Source organism: Lissotriton helveticus, chromosome 2_1, assembly GCF_964261635.1.
Source record: "Lissotriton helveticus chromosome 2_1, aLisHel1.1, whole genome shotgun sequence".
NCBI lineage: Eukaryota > Metazoa > Chordata > Amphibia > Caudata > Salamandridae > Lissotriton > Lissotriton helveticus.
The window spans coordinates 459,990,358-460,008,152 of record NC_136059.1 but is presented as its reverse complement, the minus strand read 5'-3'; the positions used below and the strand labels follow the sequence as shown (position 1 = coordinate 460,008,152).

At 43.9% G+C, this 17,795-nt stretch overlaps 1 protein-coding gene across 3 annotated transcripts in view; it reads left to right on the top strand.

Moving 5' to 3' along the window:
- The window catches only part of IL6ST (interleukin 6 cytokine family signal transducer), a 564,825-nt gene extending 547,686 nt beyond the window's left edge, over nt 1-17,139 (top strand). For 2 of the 3 annotated variants that reach the window (XM_078675108.1, XM_078675106.1), the window contains 2 exons: nt 399-480; nt 15,590-16,830. In XM_078675108.1, the coding sequence (XP_078531234.1) occupies nt 399-480; nt 15,590-16,288 (781 nt within the window). In that variant the 3' untranslated portion in view covers nt 16,289-16,830. Of the gene's footprint in view, nt 1-398; nt 481-15,589 lie in introns of all 3 variants that reach the window. The other variant, XM_078675107.1, reaches the window with a different exon arrangement.
- Nucleotides 17,140-17,795: the final 656 nt, after the last annotated feature.

Sequence of the window (17,795 nt, the reverse complement as noted above, 5' to 3'; positions counted from 1 at the left end):
AAAAAGAATAATATAAAATGGTAAAAGTAGTCGTTATTCAGGTTCTCAGATCTGAAGGTGGTTTAAGGAAATCACTCATCAACAATCTATGGTCAGAAATAGGGTTTTCTGTCCGAGATGAGATTTCTTTTTGACCGTATGTTATTTTATAGTTTGTTTTCTTATATTGTTTGTGTTAGGGAACCATTCGAAATATATAGAATGTGTTGAATTTGTATGGCCTGCATAAATCACCCTCGTAAGCCGTCTTACTTCGAAAAAAAATTGAAAACAGATTTTGCATTATTAAATGAAGTCAATTATAAATCTAATTTTGGTTAAATAGTTTTACTATTATAAAATCATGGTCAATTGCTCATTTCTATGCTTTTTTGTCATTGATATTTTTTTTCTTACAGGATAAAAAAGTATATTTGGCCAAATATACCTGATCCTTCAAAAAGCACAATAGTAAAGTTGTCGCCTCATACTCCCACTCGGGTATGTAATTTTTTAGTTTCTTTTAATAAGTTGTTTGCATGCAGTCTTTAGTCCAAATAACAACAATTCTAATGTGCATCCTTCACTCACATTCTTTCTTCCTTTGCTCATTCTCCATAACTAAGTCATTCTGTTCTCTTAGACTAAGCCTCTTTCTGATCTTAAACATATATCCAGGATAAATAATTAACAGTTTAGCCCCTAGCTAAGAGATAGTCATTCTTCACCCTCTGTACACTATAGAGAACACCTTGCAAAAGGTAAACCTCGTTGCTTCGAGTTAAACAGAGCAGATGTTCTACTTTTCTTGGTACAGCGGTTGCTCAAATCGCAATCCCACCAAGTGCCTCTTCGCCATTATGGTCCCTAAATAAAACCAATTACTTCCTATATTGTTGGTAGAAAGCCCTCTTAGATGACACTGTAGAGTAGCCTTCAATGTCATCCATGAAACGATCTTTTAGTTTTAGTAAAGAATCATCCTTTTGGAAATGTGATTCCATGAACCTAAAGAATGATTTCTCTCTATAGAATGATCGCCTTTCTACTCCCAAACTTAAATTCATTTCAAGCAGGATTTCCCTCTGACATTCTTTTGCCCGCTGGCTTCAAGTTTCCATAAGTGGGATCTTATGTACATGTTGTCTTACCAGACTGCCACCCATATTGACTGTTTAATTCCATAATCTGATTCTGGCTTGATCTGCGACTCCTAGAGATGAGGCCATAAGAGTAGCACCATTTTGTCTTTTTTCAGTTATATCAGTGGTAGTTTTTGTTGTAATTAGAGCTTCCATTTCTTTTGCTAAATATATTCAGTAAGTACAAAAAGTTGCTTCTCATATTTTCACTTTTAAGTTTGTAACAGCCATCTTCCATGAGCTCCACCTTTTGCCTTCACGATCCCTAAGTGTGCTCAAGATAGCTGTGATGGTTAAAGGCGCCTAGGTGAACTGGGCTGTAAATACTTCACAATCAAGTTATTCCCTAATGGCTGAAACTCATACTCCATGATCCTCTAATTCAGCATAATTTTTGTACTTGAGACATCAGCTTTTATTATACTTTTTTTAATTATCATTTCTACGATGAATTTCCTCTTGTTTTTCATTTTGTATATTTTGTAAATGTATTCTTATAAAGTTAAGAATATGCAACGTGTTATGCCAGAAAGTCTCAGAATAGTTGAAATGGCCGCTGCACTCACGTGGTTATATAGTAAATCCAAAGAAAACCAAAAATGTAGTAAAGGTAAAATTCTTATAGGTGCTCAGGGTGTTCACCTCCTAGTCCCTTAGGTGCTGAATGTATAAACCAAGGAAAGCCTTACTGCGAGCAAGGACAAACGCTGAGCACACTTCCTGCGTAAAGACGCGTGTATGAGTAATCAAGAAGATGACGTTGGTTGAAAGTATACTTTTATTACTTCTTCCTTAAGTCATTCAAAAAGTAGTTTAATTATCTGTCATATTTCGTCATCTGATAGTAGTTAATCCAAGTGGAGTATACACACTTTCAAAGTATTAATGAAATTCTAATACTCCATGACATCGAAAGCGTAAAGTTATCCCCTATGCATTTCATGCAAACGCACTTCATCAGCGGGAGTCTGTAAATAGAAATACAAAGAAAACATAGTGTATCGCTGATATCAATAGAGTCGGAAACTATGTGTAAAAAACAAAGTATGCAGAAGGCAAGAGAATACAACCTACATAAAGCCGCCACAAGACGCGTGCTAAGTGAATGGATTGTGATACTCGAAGAGTATAACCAGGTTAATAAAGCTGATGTGCCAGAATTAGTGATAGAAGGTGTTGCGAATAAATTCTCAGGTACTAGACTGCCAGTAATACAATAGTGAAAACACTTGTGATAAAAAGGAGGACCAAGCTGCTACCCAGTTATATTAGGAGTATACTGTAAATCAAAACAAATAGCTGTCCCAAGTGTAAACATGGCTTTCCGTGATTGAGCGGTATGGAGGGACTGACGATATTTAACAGAAAGTGCAAGGTGCAAGTATACAGAGAGTCCCAAACCACTGTAGTTAAGTGTACAAAATCTAATTGCTTACCCGCTGTGTCCGTATAAGTCTCAAGAGTATTGAATTAGCTGCTCGTCCATTAGTGGGCGAACCCGGAAGACGCGAAAGGTTGTGCGCATGCGTATTAAATGAAAATAGTGTGAACAAAGAAAAAGGACCAACGCAACCGGGGTGTATTGGAAATTGGCACAGAAATGAGACTAAGAGTGACTTCCACGAGTGAAAGAAACTGTTGGGGAGGTGCATTAAGAAGATAAAAAAAGTAATGGGGAGGCGATTGGTAATGTGTTGTAAAAAAATATGCCACCAGAAACCAAGATAACAAATTAGAGGCGGTGAAAGCGTGACCGCTGCAAAAATGGTCAGAATCAAATACAATGTGGAAATAAACGGAATCATGAAGAAAAATAACACATTTTACACAGTAGAAAGGTAGTAACCCATAAAGAATAAAAATTAGAAACTTGAGAATTGTAGAGTAAAAGGACGAAAAAATAGAAGAAATATGGAGCAAAAGGACAAAGAAAAAAGAAAGAAAAGAGCCAACAATTAGCTGACAGCTTTAAGAGAGATCATAATCATGTCATGACAAGACATAATAATATAAAAGACAAATATTAAAGATGACAACTGAATTCCAGTCTTTCATTAAGCCCTTTAGGCTGGAGAGCATTCAGACGATGTATCCAGTACAATTCCCGCTGGAGCAAATACTTGTTATTGTCCCTATATGACAATTTTTCAATAGTTTCAAGAATCTGGTACCGAATTTGACTGGGATTGTGAGCATTTTGAATGTAGTGTTCAGCTATGCAAGATTTCAAATTTTTTGTCCTGATATTGCTGCGATGTTCTATTAGTCTTATTTTAATTTTACATTCAGTTTTTCCCACGTATGGGAGTCCACACGGGCACTTGAGAAGGTACACGACATTACTGGTATCACATGTAGCATTCACTTGGAGTTGTACGGGAGTGCCTTGTGAAGGGTGGAGTACAGTATTTCCTTTTATTATGCTGTTGCAGTGACTGCAGTTGTGGCACGGTAAGGTGCCCTTAAAATTGGTAATACTTGACGTCGAAGGTTTCTTCAACAGTGCTTGGATATTTTTAGTGCGCTGGTAAGCGAATATCAGAAAATTGTCAAATGTGTTATTGAGGTCCGTTTCAAGTTGTAAGAGGGGCCAGTGTTTACGAATCGTCTCTTAAATTTTAGGACTGTGCGTTGAGTATTTAGATACAAAAACTAAGCGAGAGTCCTGATCTTTGGGTTGGTCTTTCGGTTTCAGTCGTTCGTTCTTGTTTTTTATGGCTACCCGAGTTCGAGGCATGTGGGCTGCTAAATTCATATCTGATGCATAGATCGCCGCCTAGTGTTGGGTCCGGATGATTGCACATTGTTGTCCTGGAAGAGTCTTCGAAGTATCACGAGATAGGTGGCTCCTCCCCTGGACTACAGTGCGCATGGGCATCGACTCCATCCCCAGATTGTTTTTTTCCGCCATTGGGTTCGGATGTGGTTTCGACGTCTCCGTGTCGGAACCGATAAACTTTCATCTTAAGGCCAAAAGGCCTTCGTTACCTACGTCGGTATTGTTTGCGTACGGTCTCGAGCGTCGCCCGGCTCTCTAAGCCGGATATCTCCGGAGTCGACTAACTCCTCGGACATCGAGGCCTTCTCGTCGCAGCAAGATTCGACGAACTTAACATGGAGCGGAGCCCGTTCAAGTTCTGCCCCGTCTGTGGATCCAAGTATCCACACATCGATGTGCATCCGCTCTGTAATAAGTGCCTTTCGCCGGACCACAACGAAGAAAACTGCATGGCCTGCTCCAAGTTCAGGTCCAAGAAGACGCTCAAGCTTCGGCGCGCGGTGCGCCTTGAGGCCCAGTGAGCGACCCCGGCACCCGACAACATCTTCGGCGACCCCGACGAGGAAGGCGATAGCCATCATCTCCAGATTTCGCCACCGTCGACGGAGGTCATGGCCGATCCAGAGGAATACGTCGGAGGACAGGCCCCAGACCTTCAATACTTTGAGGAGGTAGGGGACAACGAAGAAGTTTATGGGGCCGTGGAAGATAGCTCAGAGGGAGAGCTATGCCCCAAGGTCTACGTTGGTGAGGCTCAGGTCACGGGATCGCCACACGGCCTTACCCACGACCATGCACCGCTCTCCCCGGCCCCGCCTTCTGGCCCGGCCACGGACACTCAAGCGGAGCCGCAATTGCCCGTTTCGAAACCGAAACTTTCGGATCCTACGGGACACAAGATGGCCGACGTTCAGTCGAAATCGAAACCGAAACTTACGGACTCGACAAAACCTAAGATGGCCGACGTCCAACAAAAAATAACAAAGCCTGCTCCTTCTTCGACTCCGTCGGCCTCCGGCACACAAAATCGAAGAAGGCTGTTGAGTCGACAACGCCGCAGAAGGTACACAAAGAAACCTCCTCCAAGGAGGCCGTCCACCAGCCGTCGACCTCGGTTGCTCCGGCGCGGACACCTAAACCTCTTGAGACGCATTCGGGCGCTGCTACGGCGCCGTCCGGTAAACGCACGGCCGACCCAAAGTCGACTAAAAGCCACGAGCCAAAGGCCGCTAGCTCAACACATCGGCATAAGGATGCGGGATCTGCAGCATCGGCGCCAAAGCCTTCAACAGAGCCCCAAAGCATTGCCGCCGAAGATTCGTCGACGCCAATACCGTCGACAACACAAAACACCGACGACTCAGAAGATCGGCCGTCGGTTCCGAAACCCTCTGCCTCCTTTACGAAGCAGGTTACTGACTCCCTTAAGCGTATAAAGGAAAAGGCATTATCGTCCACGGCTTCCACGCCATCGGCTCCAAAATCAGTGGACACACCTCAGAAGTCCTCAAGCAAGCTTCTTTACACTCTGCCACCAAAAGTGGCCCCAAAGGCCTTCGCAACCACGTCGGTGCCAAAACCGTCGGATCCATCAACGCCAAAAGGCCTCTCGGATCCATATCTTGCTTCTGAGGAGCAATCTGCGCATTGTATCGATGCCCACACAGGAAAATTGACCCTTTATAAAAGAAAAATCACTTCCCAGCCACTGGAATCGTATGTTATTCCACTAAAGAAGAAGAGGCCGGCACAAGACGTCCCTTTACTTGTAGAGCCTATTCTGCCTCCACCGAGAAGGAGTCCATCGCCTTCCCCCAACCAATCAGGTGGGGATGATGACGAACAGCAGGACCAATACAATTTCCCAGTGGACAATGACCCTGATGTTCAGCAGGACTCATATGGCGACGCTGGGGACCAAAGTGGGCATCAGGTGGTACATGATCCACAAGGTTTTGGGCCACGTACATCTCCAACAGAGGATTCTGCTGCATTTAATGCTTTACTCGAACGGGCAGCAGCAAATCATAATGTGGACATGCATGCTGACCCGGTAGAAGAAGACTTTTTATTTGACACTTTCTCCGTCTCGGAGAGAACAGTTAAAATACTTCCTATGCTTAAAGGTGTCCTTAAACATGCCCCAGAGATCTTTAAGGAACCTACCAGGGCAAGGGTGGTGAACCCACGTATCGAGAAAAAATACAGGCCAGCACCTAGAGATCCTGCATATATTCGAGGACAGTTGCCCCTGGACTCGTTGGTGGTCGCAAATGCCCGCAAGAGGGCAAACTCCCAAACAACGGGTGAAGCTCCTCCCCCAGACAAGGAGTCGAAAGTGCTTGAGGCATCAGGCAAGAGGGTGGCAGCGCAGGCTGCCAATGTATGGCGTATCGCAAACACGCAGGCACTATTGGCACGATACGATAGGGCGCATTACGACACCCTAGAACAGCTCCTTCAACACCTACCTGATGAGTTTAAAGAAGCAGCCGAGACACTCATACAAGAGGGAAAGCTTATCTCCAACGCTGCAATAAAGTGTGCACTTGATGTGGCAGATACAGCGGCTAGGGGGATTAACACTAGCGTCATGTTGAGGCGACAAGCTTGGCTTCGTATATCTGGGTTTAAGCCTGACATCCAAACTACAATCCTCAACCAGCCCGTCAATCCTGACACCCTGTTTGGTCCAGATGTAGACACCACCCTTGAAAAAATTAAAAAGGACAACGAGACTGCTAAGTCCATGGGGGCGCTTCAGTCTCAACAATTCAGGGGAAACACTTTTCGTCGCTCAGGAGCACGCGATGTTACCAGAGGACAATTGGGCCAACAAACACAATATGCGAGGGGTGGTGCGCAATCCTCGTACCCCAAGCAGGCTAGAGGGGGTTACAGAGGCAACAGTGCCAAGGGCAGAGGCAGAGGAAACAACAACTCCCGCTCCTCTGCCGCCAACAAACAGTGACTCTCTGTCACTGCCCCCCGACCATACCACTCCGGTCGGGGGGAGACTCCAGCAGTTCCTGCCAGTCTGGACGTCCATCACCACGGACAGGTGGGTGAGAAAACTTATCCAGTACGGTTACTGTTTAGAGTTAATATCCACTCCCCCCAACATTCCCCCAAGACACCGTCCTATGTCGGCAGAGCACTTGCACTTATTGCAGCAGGAAGTACTGGTGATGCTGCAAAAAGGCGCAATCGAGCTCGTACCGGTAGAGGAGGAAGGAACAGGAGTCTATTCCCTGTACTTCCTCATCCCAAAGAAGGACGGATCCCTCAGACCTATTCTGGATCTACGCACCCTCAACATGTACATACTGTCAGAACACTTCCACATGCTGACACTGCAACAAATCCTTCCCCTGCTCAATCAAGGGGACTTCCTAGCAACCTTGGACCTCAAGGATGCTTATTTCCACATACCACTCCACCCATCCCACAGAAAATACCTCAGGTTTACCATTCTAAACAGGCACTATCAGTTCAAAGTCCTGCCCTTCGGGGTAACTACTGCCCCCAGAGTGTTTACAAAGTGTCTGGCGACAGTGGCGGCGCACCTCAGGAGACAGAACATACATGTCTACCCGTACCTAGACGACTGGCTTGTTCAAGCAAAGTCGGAAAAACAGTGCGCCGCGGACATGTCCCACACTATTCAGCTCCTTCACAGCCTGGGGTTCTCGCTAAACTACCCGAAGTCGCACCTTCAACCAGCCCATGTGCGGCAGTATCTGGGCGCGACAATAAACACCCTGACTGCTATGGCTCAGTCAAACCCAGTCAGAATCGACAGCATTCAGTCGCTGTGCCAAAAATTCAGACCACAACACTCCCTCCCAGCGAGAGTGTTCATGCAGTTGATAGGCATGATGGCCTCCTGCATCTTCATAGTCCCGCACGCGAGGCTGCACATGCGCCCGCTCCAAGAATGCTTGGCAAATCAGTGGACACAGGCTCAGGGACAGCTAACAGACCTAGTGTTGGTGACCGGTCGGGCATACAACTCTCTGCATTGGTGGAATCCACACAACCTTTGCAAGGGCCGACCGTTCCAAGAGCCAGTGCCACAGATAATCCTAACAACGGACGCATCTCTCCAAGGGTGGGGAGCCCATGTGCTCCACTACACTGTGCAGGGACTGTGGTCCACCCAGCAGCAGAAGTTGCACATCAACTACCTAGAATTGATGGCGATCTTCATGGCGCTCAAGTCCTTCAAAGTACATCTGTGCAACAAAGTCGTGTTGATCCGGACGGACAACATGACAGCCATGTACTACATCCAGAAGCAGGGAGGTACTCACTCTCCACAGCTGTCTCATCTGGCTCAGAGCATGTGGAAGTGGGCCATTCAGAGGAACATCTTCCTCATGGCAGAACACCTCCCGGGCAAGGACAATCAGATGGCGGATCTGCTCAGCAGGTACAGCCATCAAATGCACGAGTGTTAGTTACACCCATCAGTACTCCACCCGTACTTCCAGCAATGGGGTCATCCAGAGATAGACCTGTTTGCCACAAGGGAAAACGCAACATGCCAAAGCTTTGCCGCCAGGTTCCCTCACCCAGAATCGCAAGGGAATGCGATATGGATGAACTGGTCAGGCAAATTTGCGTACGCTTTTCCCCCAGCGCCTCTCATTCCGCTGGTGGCAAGAAAGCTAAAGCAACACTCGATGACTCTCATCCTGGTTGCTCCAACGTGGGCACGCCAACCATGGTACACCACGTTTCTAGAACTTTCCGTGGTACCGCATCAAAGGCTGCATCTCACATCCCGGCTCTCGACGCAGAACCATGGCGACATTCAGCACCCAGATCCGCAACAGCTCAATCTGGCGATCTGGCTCCTGAAGTCTTAGAATTTGGCTACCTCAACCTGCCTCCGGAATGCATGGACATCATCCGGGAGGCACGTAAGCCCACTACCCGAGCTTGCTTTGCAGCTAAATGGAAGCGGTTTGTCATGTACTGTGCAGACAACAAGATCAACCCGCTAGATGCATCCATTCCTAACATCATCTGCTATTTGTTACATCTTTACAAATGCAATCTGGCGTACGCTTCCATTCGGATACACTTATCAGCCATAGCGGCTTATCTCCAGAATAGGCAGCATCTCTCTGTTTTCACGGTGCCTGCCATTAAAGCCTTCCTAGAGGGACTGAAACGAGTCATTCCTCCAAGAACACCACCAGCTCCAGTGTGGAACCTCAATGTGGTCCTCACTAGGCTGATGGGTCCACCTTTCGAGCCACTGCACTCCTGCGAAATTCAATTTCTAACATGGAAAGTGGCTTTTCTCATTGCTATTACATCGCTCAGACGTGTTAGTGAGCTGCAAGCGCTCACAATCCAAGAACCATTCATCCAAATACATTCAAACAGGGTGGTGCTCCGCACTAACCCCAAATTCCTTCCTAAAGTGGTGTCACAGTTTCATCTCAACCCAACTATTGACCTGCCTGCATTCTTCCAAAACCCACAAACAGTACCAGAAAGAATGCTTCATACATTAGACGTTAGGAGGGCGCTAATGTACTACATTGACAGAACACAACACTTTAGAAAGACACAACAACTTTTTGTTGCCTTCTCAGCACAGCACAAAGGCAACCCCATTTCCAAAGCAGGAATAGCCAGATGGATTGTTAAGTGCATTCAAATCTGTTATCAAAAGGCTAAACGCACTTTGACAATACCCCCAAGGGCGCACTCCACACGCAAATTGGGGGCCTCCATGGCTTTCCTTGGGAACATTCCCTTAGAGGATATTTGGAGAGCAGCCACATGGTCTACACCACACACATTTACCAAACATTACTGTGTGGATGTGCATTCAAAACAGCAAGCAGCTGTAGGACAGGCTGTTCTCAAGACACTTTTTCAAGCTTCTGCAGCTGGCACGGGCAACCGCCGTTAATGGAGGGACTGCTATGTATTCTATGCATCAGATATGAATTTAGCAGCCCACATGCCTCGAACTGAATATGCTACTTACCAGTATGCATCTGTTCTTGGCATGTAGGGCTGCTAACATTCATATCGCCCGCCCTCCTCCCCGGTGCCCGTAGCGGCTGCAGATACTCTCTCTCTAGATTCATCATTAGCATGGACATCCTTTACACTGTTTCACTCCATCTCTGCCACAATGGCTAAAAACAATCTGGGGATGGAGTCGATGCCCATGCGCACTGTAGTCCAGGGGAGGAGCCACCTATCTCGTGATACTTCGAAGACTCTTCCAGGACAACAATGTGCAATCATCCGGACCCAACACTAGGCGGCGATCTATGCATCAGATATGAATGTTAGCAGCCCTACATGCCAAGAACAGATGCATACTGGTAAGTAGCATATTCATTTTCTGCCATTTGAGTTATATGTCTGGGGTAACTACGCTGGTGAAATTTATCTATGATTTTCGCGCTGTTTTCTTGAAAAAGATCCTCAGTGGATGCAATCCTTTTTGCTCGTAAAAGTTGTGAATTTGGTAAGTGGCGTTTGAGACTGGGTTGGTGGAAGCTGTTAAAATGCAGATAGTTGTTGCGGTCAGTTGCCTTAGTGAAAATGGATGTGACCAGGTGATTATTGGAAATTGATGTTGACGTCCAGAAAGGATATTTCAGATTTGCTGTAAGAATGAGTAAATTGTATTCGATCATTCACTTGATTGAGGTTGTCAATTGCTGAAAGTAGTTGAGTTTCACTGCCTTTCCATAACAAGATGTTGTCGATATAACGATAGTATGCACACAGGAATGGTTGCCAATTGTGGTTTTGCAAAATGTGTTGTTTCTCATAAAGATACATGAAAAGATTTGCGTATGCCGGGGCGGCACAGTTTCCCATGGCCACACCGGACAGTTGTAAATAGTGGTTATTGTTGGGAGTTTTGAAATAACTGTGATGTAGCGTGAATTGCATGAGTTCCATAATGAAAATGTGTAGGTCCAGTGGTTTATTGGTGTGAACTAGAGCTGACTCCATGGCTTCAAGGCCCAGATTGTGAGGAATGGACGTGTATAACGAATTCACGTCGATGGTACACAAAATGATGGGTTGATCTGAGGGAATTTCAATGCAATTGAGTTTGATGAGAAAATCCGTAGTGTCCTGTAAAAATGTAGACATTCCTTTGACGCTTGACTGCAAATGTTTGTCAATGTATAGTCCTGTGGGTTCATGGATTGAATTTTGTGTCCTCACAATCGGACGAAAGGGTGGTTTACTGGGGTGTTTGTGAATTTTTGGCACCAAATATATGTAGGGTACCTGCGGATGTTCTTTAATTAGAAATCTTCTGTCTTTTTCTTTGATTGTATTAGAAGCAACAGCTTTATTCACAGGCGTAGTCCGCGTAGATTTGAATGTGGTGGTAGGGTCAGAGTCCATTGCCATGTAAAGGACTGGATTGTTTAAATGAGCTGTAAGGTTGTCGAAATAGTATGTAGTATCCAGAACTACTAAAGCACCCCCTTTGTCTGCTTTACAGATTGTTATATCCTCTTTGGTAGCCAGTTGGCGCAAGGCTTGTCGTTCATTGATGGTGAGATTAGATTTAGGATTTCTTCTGGTCTGAAAAATCGCATGCAAATGCTTTTTGGACTAGAGTTTCGAACATATCCAACACTTTGTGGCTTGCTGGTGGAACAAAAGTGCTTTTAGGCCGTAAACCCATTAGGGTGCTTTCATCAGGTTTCGTCTGTGGTTCGAAAATGTTATTGAAGAAATGTCTCAACCTGAGGGTTCTCATAAATTTGTAAAAAGATACAACTGTGTCTAATTCGTTAGTGTGGTAGGTAGGCACAAAATGTATCCCCTTTTGAAGAACTTTTTCTTGCGTGATGGTAAGAGGAGTTTTAGATATGTTGATAACTAAACTCTGTGGCTTCTGGTCGATTTGGCCGGTGGTAATAAAGTGTTTTTTTCGGAGAGACCTCCTGGTTCTACGATTACTGCAGGGCCTGCCTCTAAAAAAGACTCGAAGAGGGCGATAGTCTCAGATGAAGGTCTTGAGTTGCTAGGGGATTGTCTAGAAGGTTGCTGATCAGTGACCTTGGTACCCGATATTGTAGGCTGTTGTCTGGGTCTACCCCTAGGAAGATCTTTTCGGGTTGAGTCGTCTGAAGATGAAGTGTCACCTTCCGTTGATCTATTGTTATATGGGCGGTTTTGTCTCCTTGCTGCATATATTTCAGCCCAATTGTATACTTCTCCTAGTTTGTAGTCAACCGTGTCGCGTTTACATTTTCTAAGTTTTCTTTCGTTTATCTCTTTGACGTATTTATCTAATTGGTTGTTGATATCCTCTAGGGCTGTGTGTAGTTCCTCAGGGGTGAGCTTGCTGCTTAATTCGTGTTTTAGTTGTTTAACTTCACTTTCCAGTTCTTCTAAAAGTTACGACAATTCCTCCACAATTAATAAAATGACATCCAAAGAACACAGTATTCCATACCATTTCTCCATAAATCGGGGATTGTTTTTACATAAGGTGGATTTGAGGGGGATTCGTAGATCTCTGGGAATCCTCTGTACTCTGTGATATCTAATTAGTGTACTGGCATGCAGTCTTTGATTGATTTCTCTTTTAGCCTTGAACAAGAGTTGGCGAATGTTGGCTTGAACAGATCCAGTGCTTGATGAAATGTATTCCGGCTCCTGAATCAGCGAATATATACGATCTGTGTCCTCAGTTGTGAACTCAAAAGTATCCGCCTTATTACTAGTTATGTTAGCAATGTCTACGTATGACATGTTTTTCTATGGGTGCGAAGCGACGAGGACCAGAAGGAATCTTAGAATAGTTCAAATGGCCGCTGCACTAACGTGGTTATACAGTAAATCCAAAGAAAACCAAAAATGTAGTAAAGGTAAAATTCTTATAGGTGCTCAGGGTGTTCACCTCCTAGTCCCTGAGGTGCTAAATGTATAAACCAAGGAAAGACTTACTGCGAGCAAGGTCAAACACTGAGCACACTTCCTGCGTACAGACGCGTGTACGAGTAATCAAGAAGATGACGTTGGTTGAAAGTATACTTTTATTACTTCTTCCTTAAGTCATTCAAAAAGTAGTTTCATTAGCTGTCATATTTCGTCATATGATAGTAGTTAATCCAAGTGGAGTATGCACACTTTCAAAGTATTAACGAAATTCTAATACTCCATGACATCGAAAGCGTAAAGTTATCCCCTATGCATTTCGTGTAAACGCACTTCATCAGGGGGAGTCTGTAAATAGAAATACAAAGAAAACATAGTTTATCGCTGATATCAATAGAGTCGGACACTATGTGTAACAAACAAAGTATGCAGAAGGCAAGAGGAAACAACCTACATAAAGCCGCCACAAGACGCGTGCTAAGTGAATGGACACGTGATACTCGAAGAGCATAATAAAGCTGATGAGCCAGAATTAGTGATAGAAGGTGTCGTGAAAAAATTCCCAGGTACTAGACTGCCAGTAGTACAATAGTCAAAACACTTGTGATAAAAAGGAGAACCAAGCTCCTACCCAGTGATATTAGGAGTATACTGTAAATCAAAACCAATAGCTGTCCCAAGTGTAAACATTTCAAAAAGTGGGGGTGGTGATGGACAGAGTATCTGAATTAAACAGAACACTCATACCCAGTCAAAAGATCAGGGCTTGATCCATCACCGTTTTTTAGCTCACTGCACCATCCCAGCTCAGAACCTGGCTACATGCAAATTAGTCTGACCCTGGCCCAGTGCATCATGGGAACAAGGCAGACCAAACTACCAAGCCAATTCTTTACTGGAAAGGAAACAAGCTTCCGGGGACCGGTTTCTGGCATTGCAGCCGTCTTCGGCCCGGCTTGCTTGAATCCTGATGGTGCAGTGAGCAAGGGACTCACATCTGAGTATTCCCTGCCACACTTGTGGTGGCTAAAACGATTCAAAAAGTGGGGGTGGTGATGGACAGAGTATCTGAATTAAACAGAACACTCGTACCCAGTCAAAAGATCAGGGCTTGATCCATCACCGTTTTTTAGCTCACTGCACCAGCTCAGAACCTGGCTACATGCAAATTAGTCTGACCCTGGCCCAGTGCATCATGGGAACAGGGCAGACCAAACTACCAAGCCAATTCTTTACTGGAAAGGAAACAAGCTACCGGTCCCCGGAAGCTTGTTTCCTTTCCAGTAAAGAATTGGCTTGGTAGTTTGGTCTGCCCTGTTCCCATGATGCACTGGGCCAGGGACAGACTAATTTGCATATAGCCAGGTTCTGAGCTGGGATGGTGTAGTGAGCTAAAAAACGGTGATGGATCAAGCCCTGATCTTTTGACTGGGTAGGAGTGTTCTGTTTAATTCAGATGCTCTGTCCATCACCACCCCCTTTACTGAATCGTTTTGGCCACTATAGGAGTGGCAGGGTATGCTCAGACATGAGTCCCTTGCTCACTGCACCATCAGGATTCAAGTAAGCCGGGCCGAAGACGGCTGCAATGCCAGAAACTGGTCCCCGGAAGCTTGTTTCCTTTCCAGTAAAGAATTGGCTTGGTAGTTTGGTCTGCCCTGTTCCCATGATGCACTGGGCCAGGGTCAGACTAATTTGCATGTAGCCAGGTTCTGAGCTGGTGCAGTGAGCTAAAAAACGGTGATGGATCAAGCCCTGATCTTTTGACTGGGTATGAGTGTTCTGTTTAATTCAGATGCTCTGTCCATCACCACCCCCTTTACTGAATCCAAGTGTAAACATGGCATTCTGTGATTGAGCGGTATGGAGGGACTGACGATATTTAACAGAAAGTGCGAAGTGCAAGTATACAGAGAGTCCCAAATCACTGTAGTTAAGTGTACAAAATCTAATCGCTTACCCGCTGTGTCGGTATAAGTCTCAAGAGTATTGAATTAGCTGCTCGTCCATTAGTGGGCGAACCCGGAAGACGCGAAAAAGTGTGCGCATGCGAATTAAATGAAAATAGTGTGAACAAAGAAAAAGGACCAACGCGACAGGGGTGTATTGGGAATCGGCACAGAAATGAGACTAAGAGTGACTTCCACGAGTAAAAGAAACTGTTAAGGAGGTGCATTAAGAAGATAAAAAAAGTAATGGGGAGGCGACTGGTAATGTGTTGTAAAAAAATATGCCATCAGAAACCAAGATAACAAATTAGAGGCGGTGAAAGCGTGACCGCTGCAAAAATGGTCAGAATCAAATACAATGTGGAAATAAACAGAATTTTTGTACTTGAGACATCAGCTTTTATCATACTTTTTTTAATTATCATTTCTACGATGAATTTCCTCTTGTTTTTCATTTTGTATATTTTGTAAACTTATTCTTATAAAGTTAAGAATATGCAACGTGTTATGCCAGAAAGTCTCAACATTTTCTCTCATCTAAATGCTGATTGTTTTTACAGAAATCTTTTCAAATATATTGTGTTGAATGTTATTTTGATTTATTTTTTTGTTAATTATAGCAGGCTTTTTTGGATGGAAAATTAGTTTTATTTGTATTCAGGATTCAACTCATGTCATTTTGTATCCTTTAATCTGATTTTCTAATATATATTACAGTAATGTAGTGCACAGCATCCTGATGCCATTCTCTGCTTGTTTCTTGTTCGTTAAAGTCTCCATGCGAATTTACATAACAAATATCAGTGTACCATTGCTTGAAATACTAATTTGTGTTGTTTTGTATGCAGCACAACTTCAGCTCAAAGAATCAGGCCTACCCAGAAGAAAGCTTTACAGATGTCAGTGTGGTTGAAATTACAGCAGATGATAAAAAATCATTTTCAGAGCAGGACATGAAGCCATTGGACCTTCTGAAAAAGGAAATGAGTACCTCTGAAGGGCACAGCAGTGGCATAGGAGGGTCGTCGGGTATGTCATCTCCTCGACAGAGTGTCTCCGACAGTGAGGATAGTGAATCTGCACAGACCACCTCTAGCACTGTACAATATTCAACCGTCGTTCTCACTGGTTACCGAGACCAGAAGCCTGGCCTTCCTGCACATTCATTCTCAAGGTCAGAATCAACACAGCCACTGCTTGAATCAGAAGAAAAGCCAGATGACCAGCAAGTTCCAGAAGGGAGTGCATATAAGCTTCAGAGTAGCCCGTATTTTAAACAAAACTGTGGCCAAGATGAAAGAAGCCTAGAAGGGCCACAGCGGGAACAGTCTCAAGGACAGATGTCGCTAAACAAGGATGCTCTTGCTGGACCTCATAGTGTTTTGCCAGTGGAGGAGTTGCTTAAAGGCCCCACAGAAAATGTTTCACTTGCTGGAGGGGAAGTGGCAATGGATTGTGAAACAATGGACTCAAATTCAGCTGCATGCGAGGAGACAAAAAGTTACCTACCACAGATTGTAAGGAAGGGTGGATACATGCCGCAGTGAAGAAATGTGACAGACACACCGACTACTTTGACTGTTGGTTGGCCTTTTATTTCAACACTTAATGTTTTATTGTTCTTCCCTTTAACTGGACAAGTGTTACCTCCAAGTATTTCAAGAAAATGGGAAAAGATTGCCAGTCCCGAACCACAGAGTATATCACTGGAAGCACTACACAGACTGCCTTGCTTTACTTTGTAATACTTGATTTGTGCTTTTATTGCATTTATAACAAAACTGACTTTTATTGAACCAAAGATTTACTTACCCAAGTTTTTTAAATGGTAAGAAACATGGTTCGGACAGTGGGAGAAACTTTCTAATCTAAACTTCCGTTGGCATACAGTTAGAATTCAGTAGCATAAAAATGACATTAAATGTTATTAATTGTGTATGGAAACTTAGTTATACGGTTATCCTGTGGCTAAGAAACTGCTAAGCATCAACAAAGGAGTTTTATGGGTGCTTGATGTTGTGCCACAGTTACGGAAGCCTAACATTTCAGGTGTTAAAGAATATTTCTAATTTTAATAACAAACCCCCAAGTTTTTTCTTTATACAATGCTCGTCACATCTTAAATATTTTCCATTGTAGGTGGAGTGAATTTTGCTGTAATTCCTTAGCTGAAGGTATACAACCTCAAGACATGTAACACTCTTCTAGAATGAAGCCCTCTGTACTGTCTACTATTGCCTAAATTACATTCTTCTTAGTTCCAAACCGATCACATATGGTCATATAATTAGAATTTAGGAACAAATAGTCTTTTAATTGCCCCTTTGTATTCAATTTCACTAGATGTGCCTTCCTAAGTGGTCAGCCAAAGAAATGTGTGTGTATATATATATATATATATATATATATATATATATATGTATATATATATATATATATATATATATATATATATGTAGAGAGAGAGAGATATGTGGTTTTTTTCAGGTTGTGTGTATATAGGTTGATGTAATGGAAACAAAAGAATGTGGATACATTTTTTTTCCTAATAGAGACTTCTAACTGCAGATTCCTCACCTTTTGAATGTTCCCCATGCGTCAGACTAGACCCGGAAACTTTTGAGCATATCTCAGCGTGTTGGTATGTGGTGACGTTTTGCTCCAGAAGTTACGTGTCTCCCCAGAGCACTGACATCAGTCCGTTGCTTTCTGCACCATTGGACCTGGATTAATAGCTACCTCTCTTTAATCAGAGACCAGTTTTCCTCATAAAATCTTTTTGTAAATCTAGTGTGCAAGGGAATTGTCCTCTCCTCGTAATAACCTCTAAGGACTGCTGCGAACAAGTGTTTGTGACAGATCCTCATTAGGCTTGCCTGGGGTTCAGCTATAATTTTAAAGGCCTGCAGTGACTGCTCATTGGTAAACCCGAAGGCCATATGAGACCGCAAATTGAAATTATGTCACCATGCATTGGAAAACTTAGCAACGAGGTCAGTCCAAGTCGAAGGTTCTGCCGTGGACTTGTTCCCAGTTATGAAGTCCAAGAGTAAT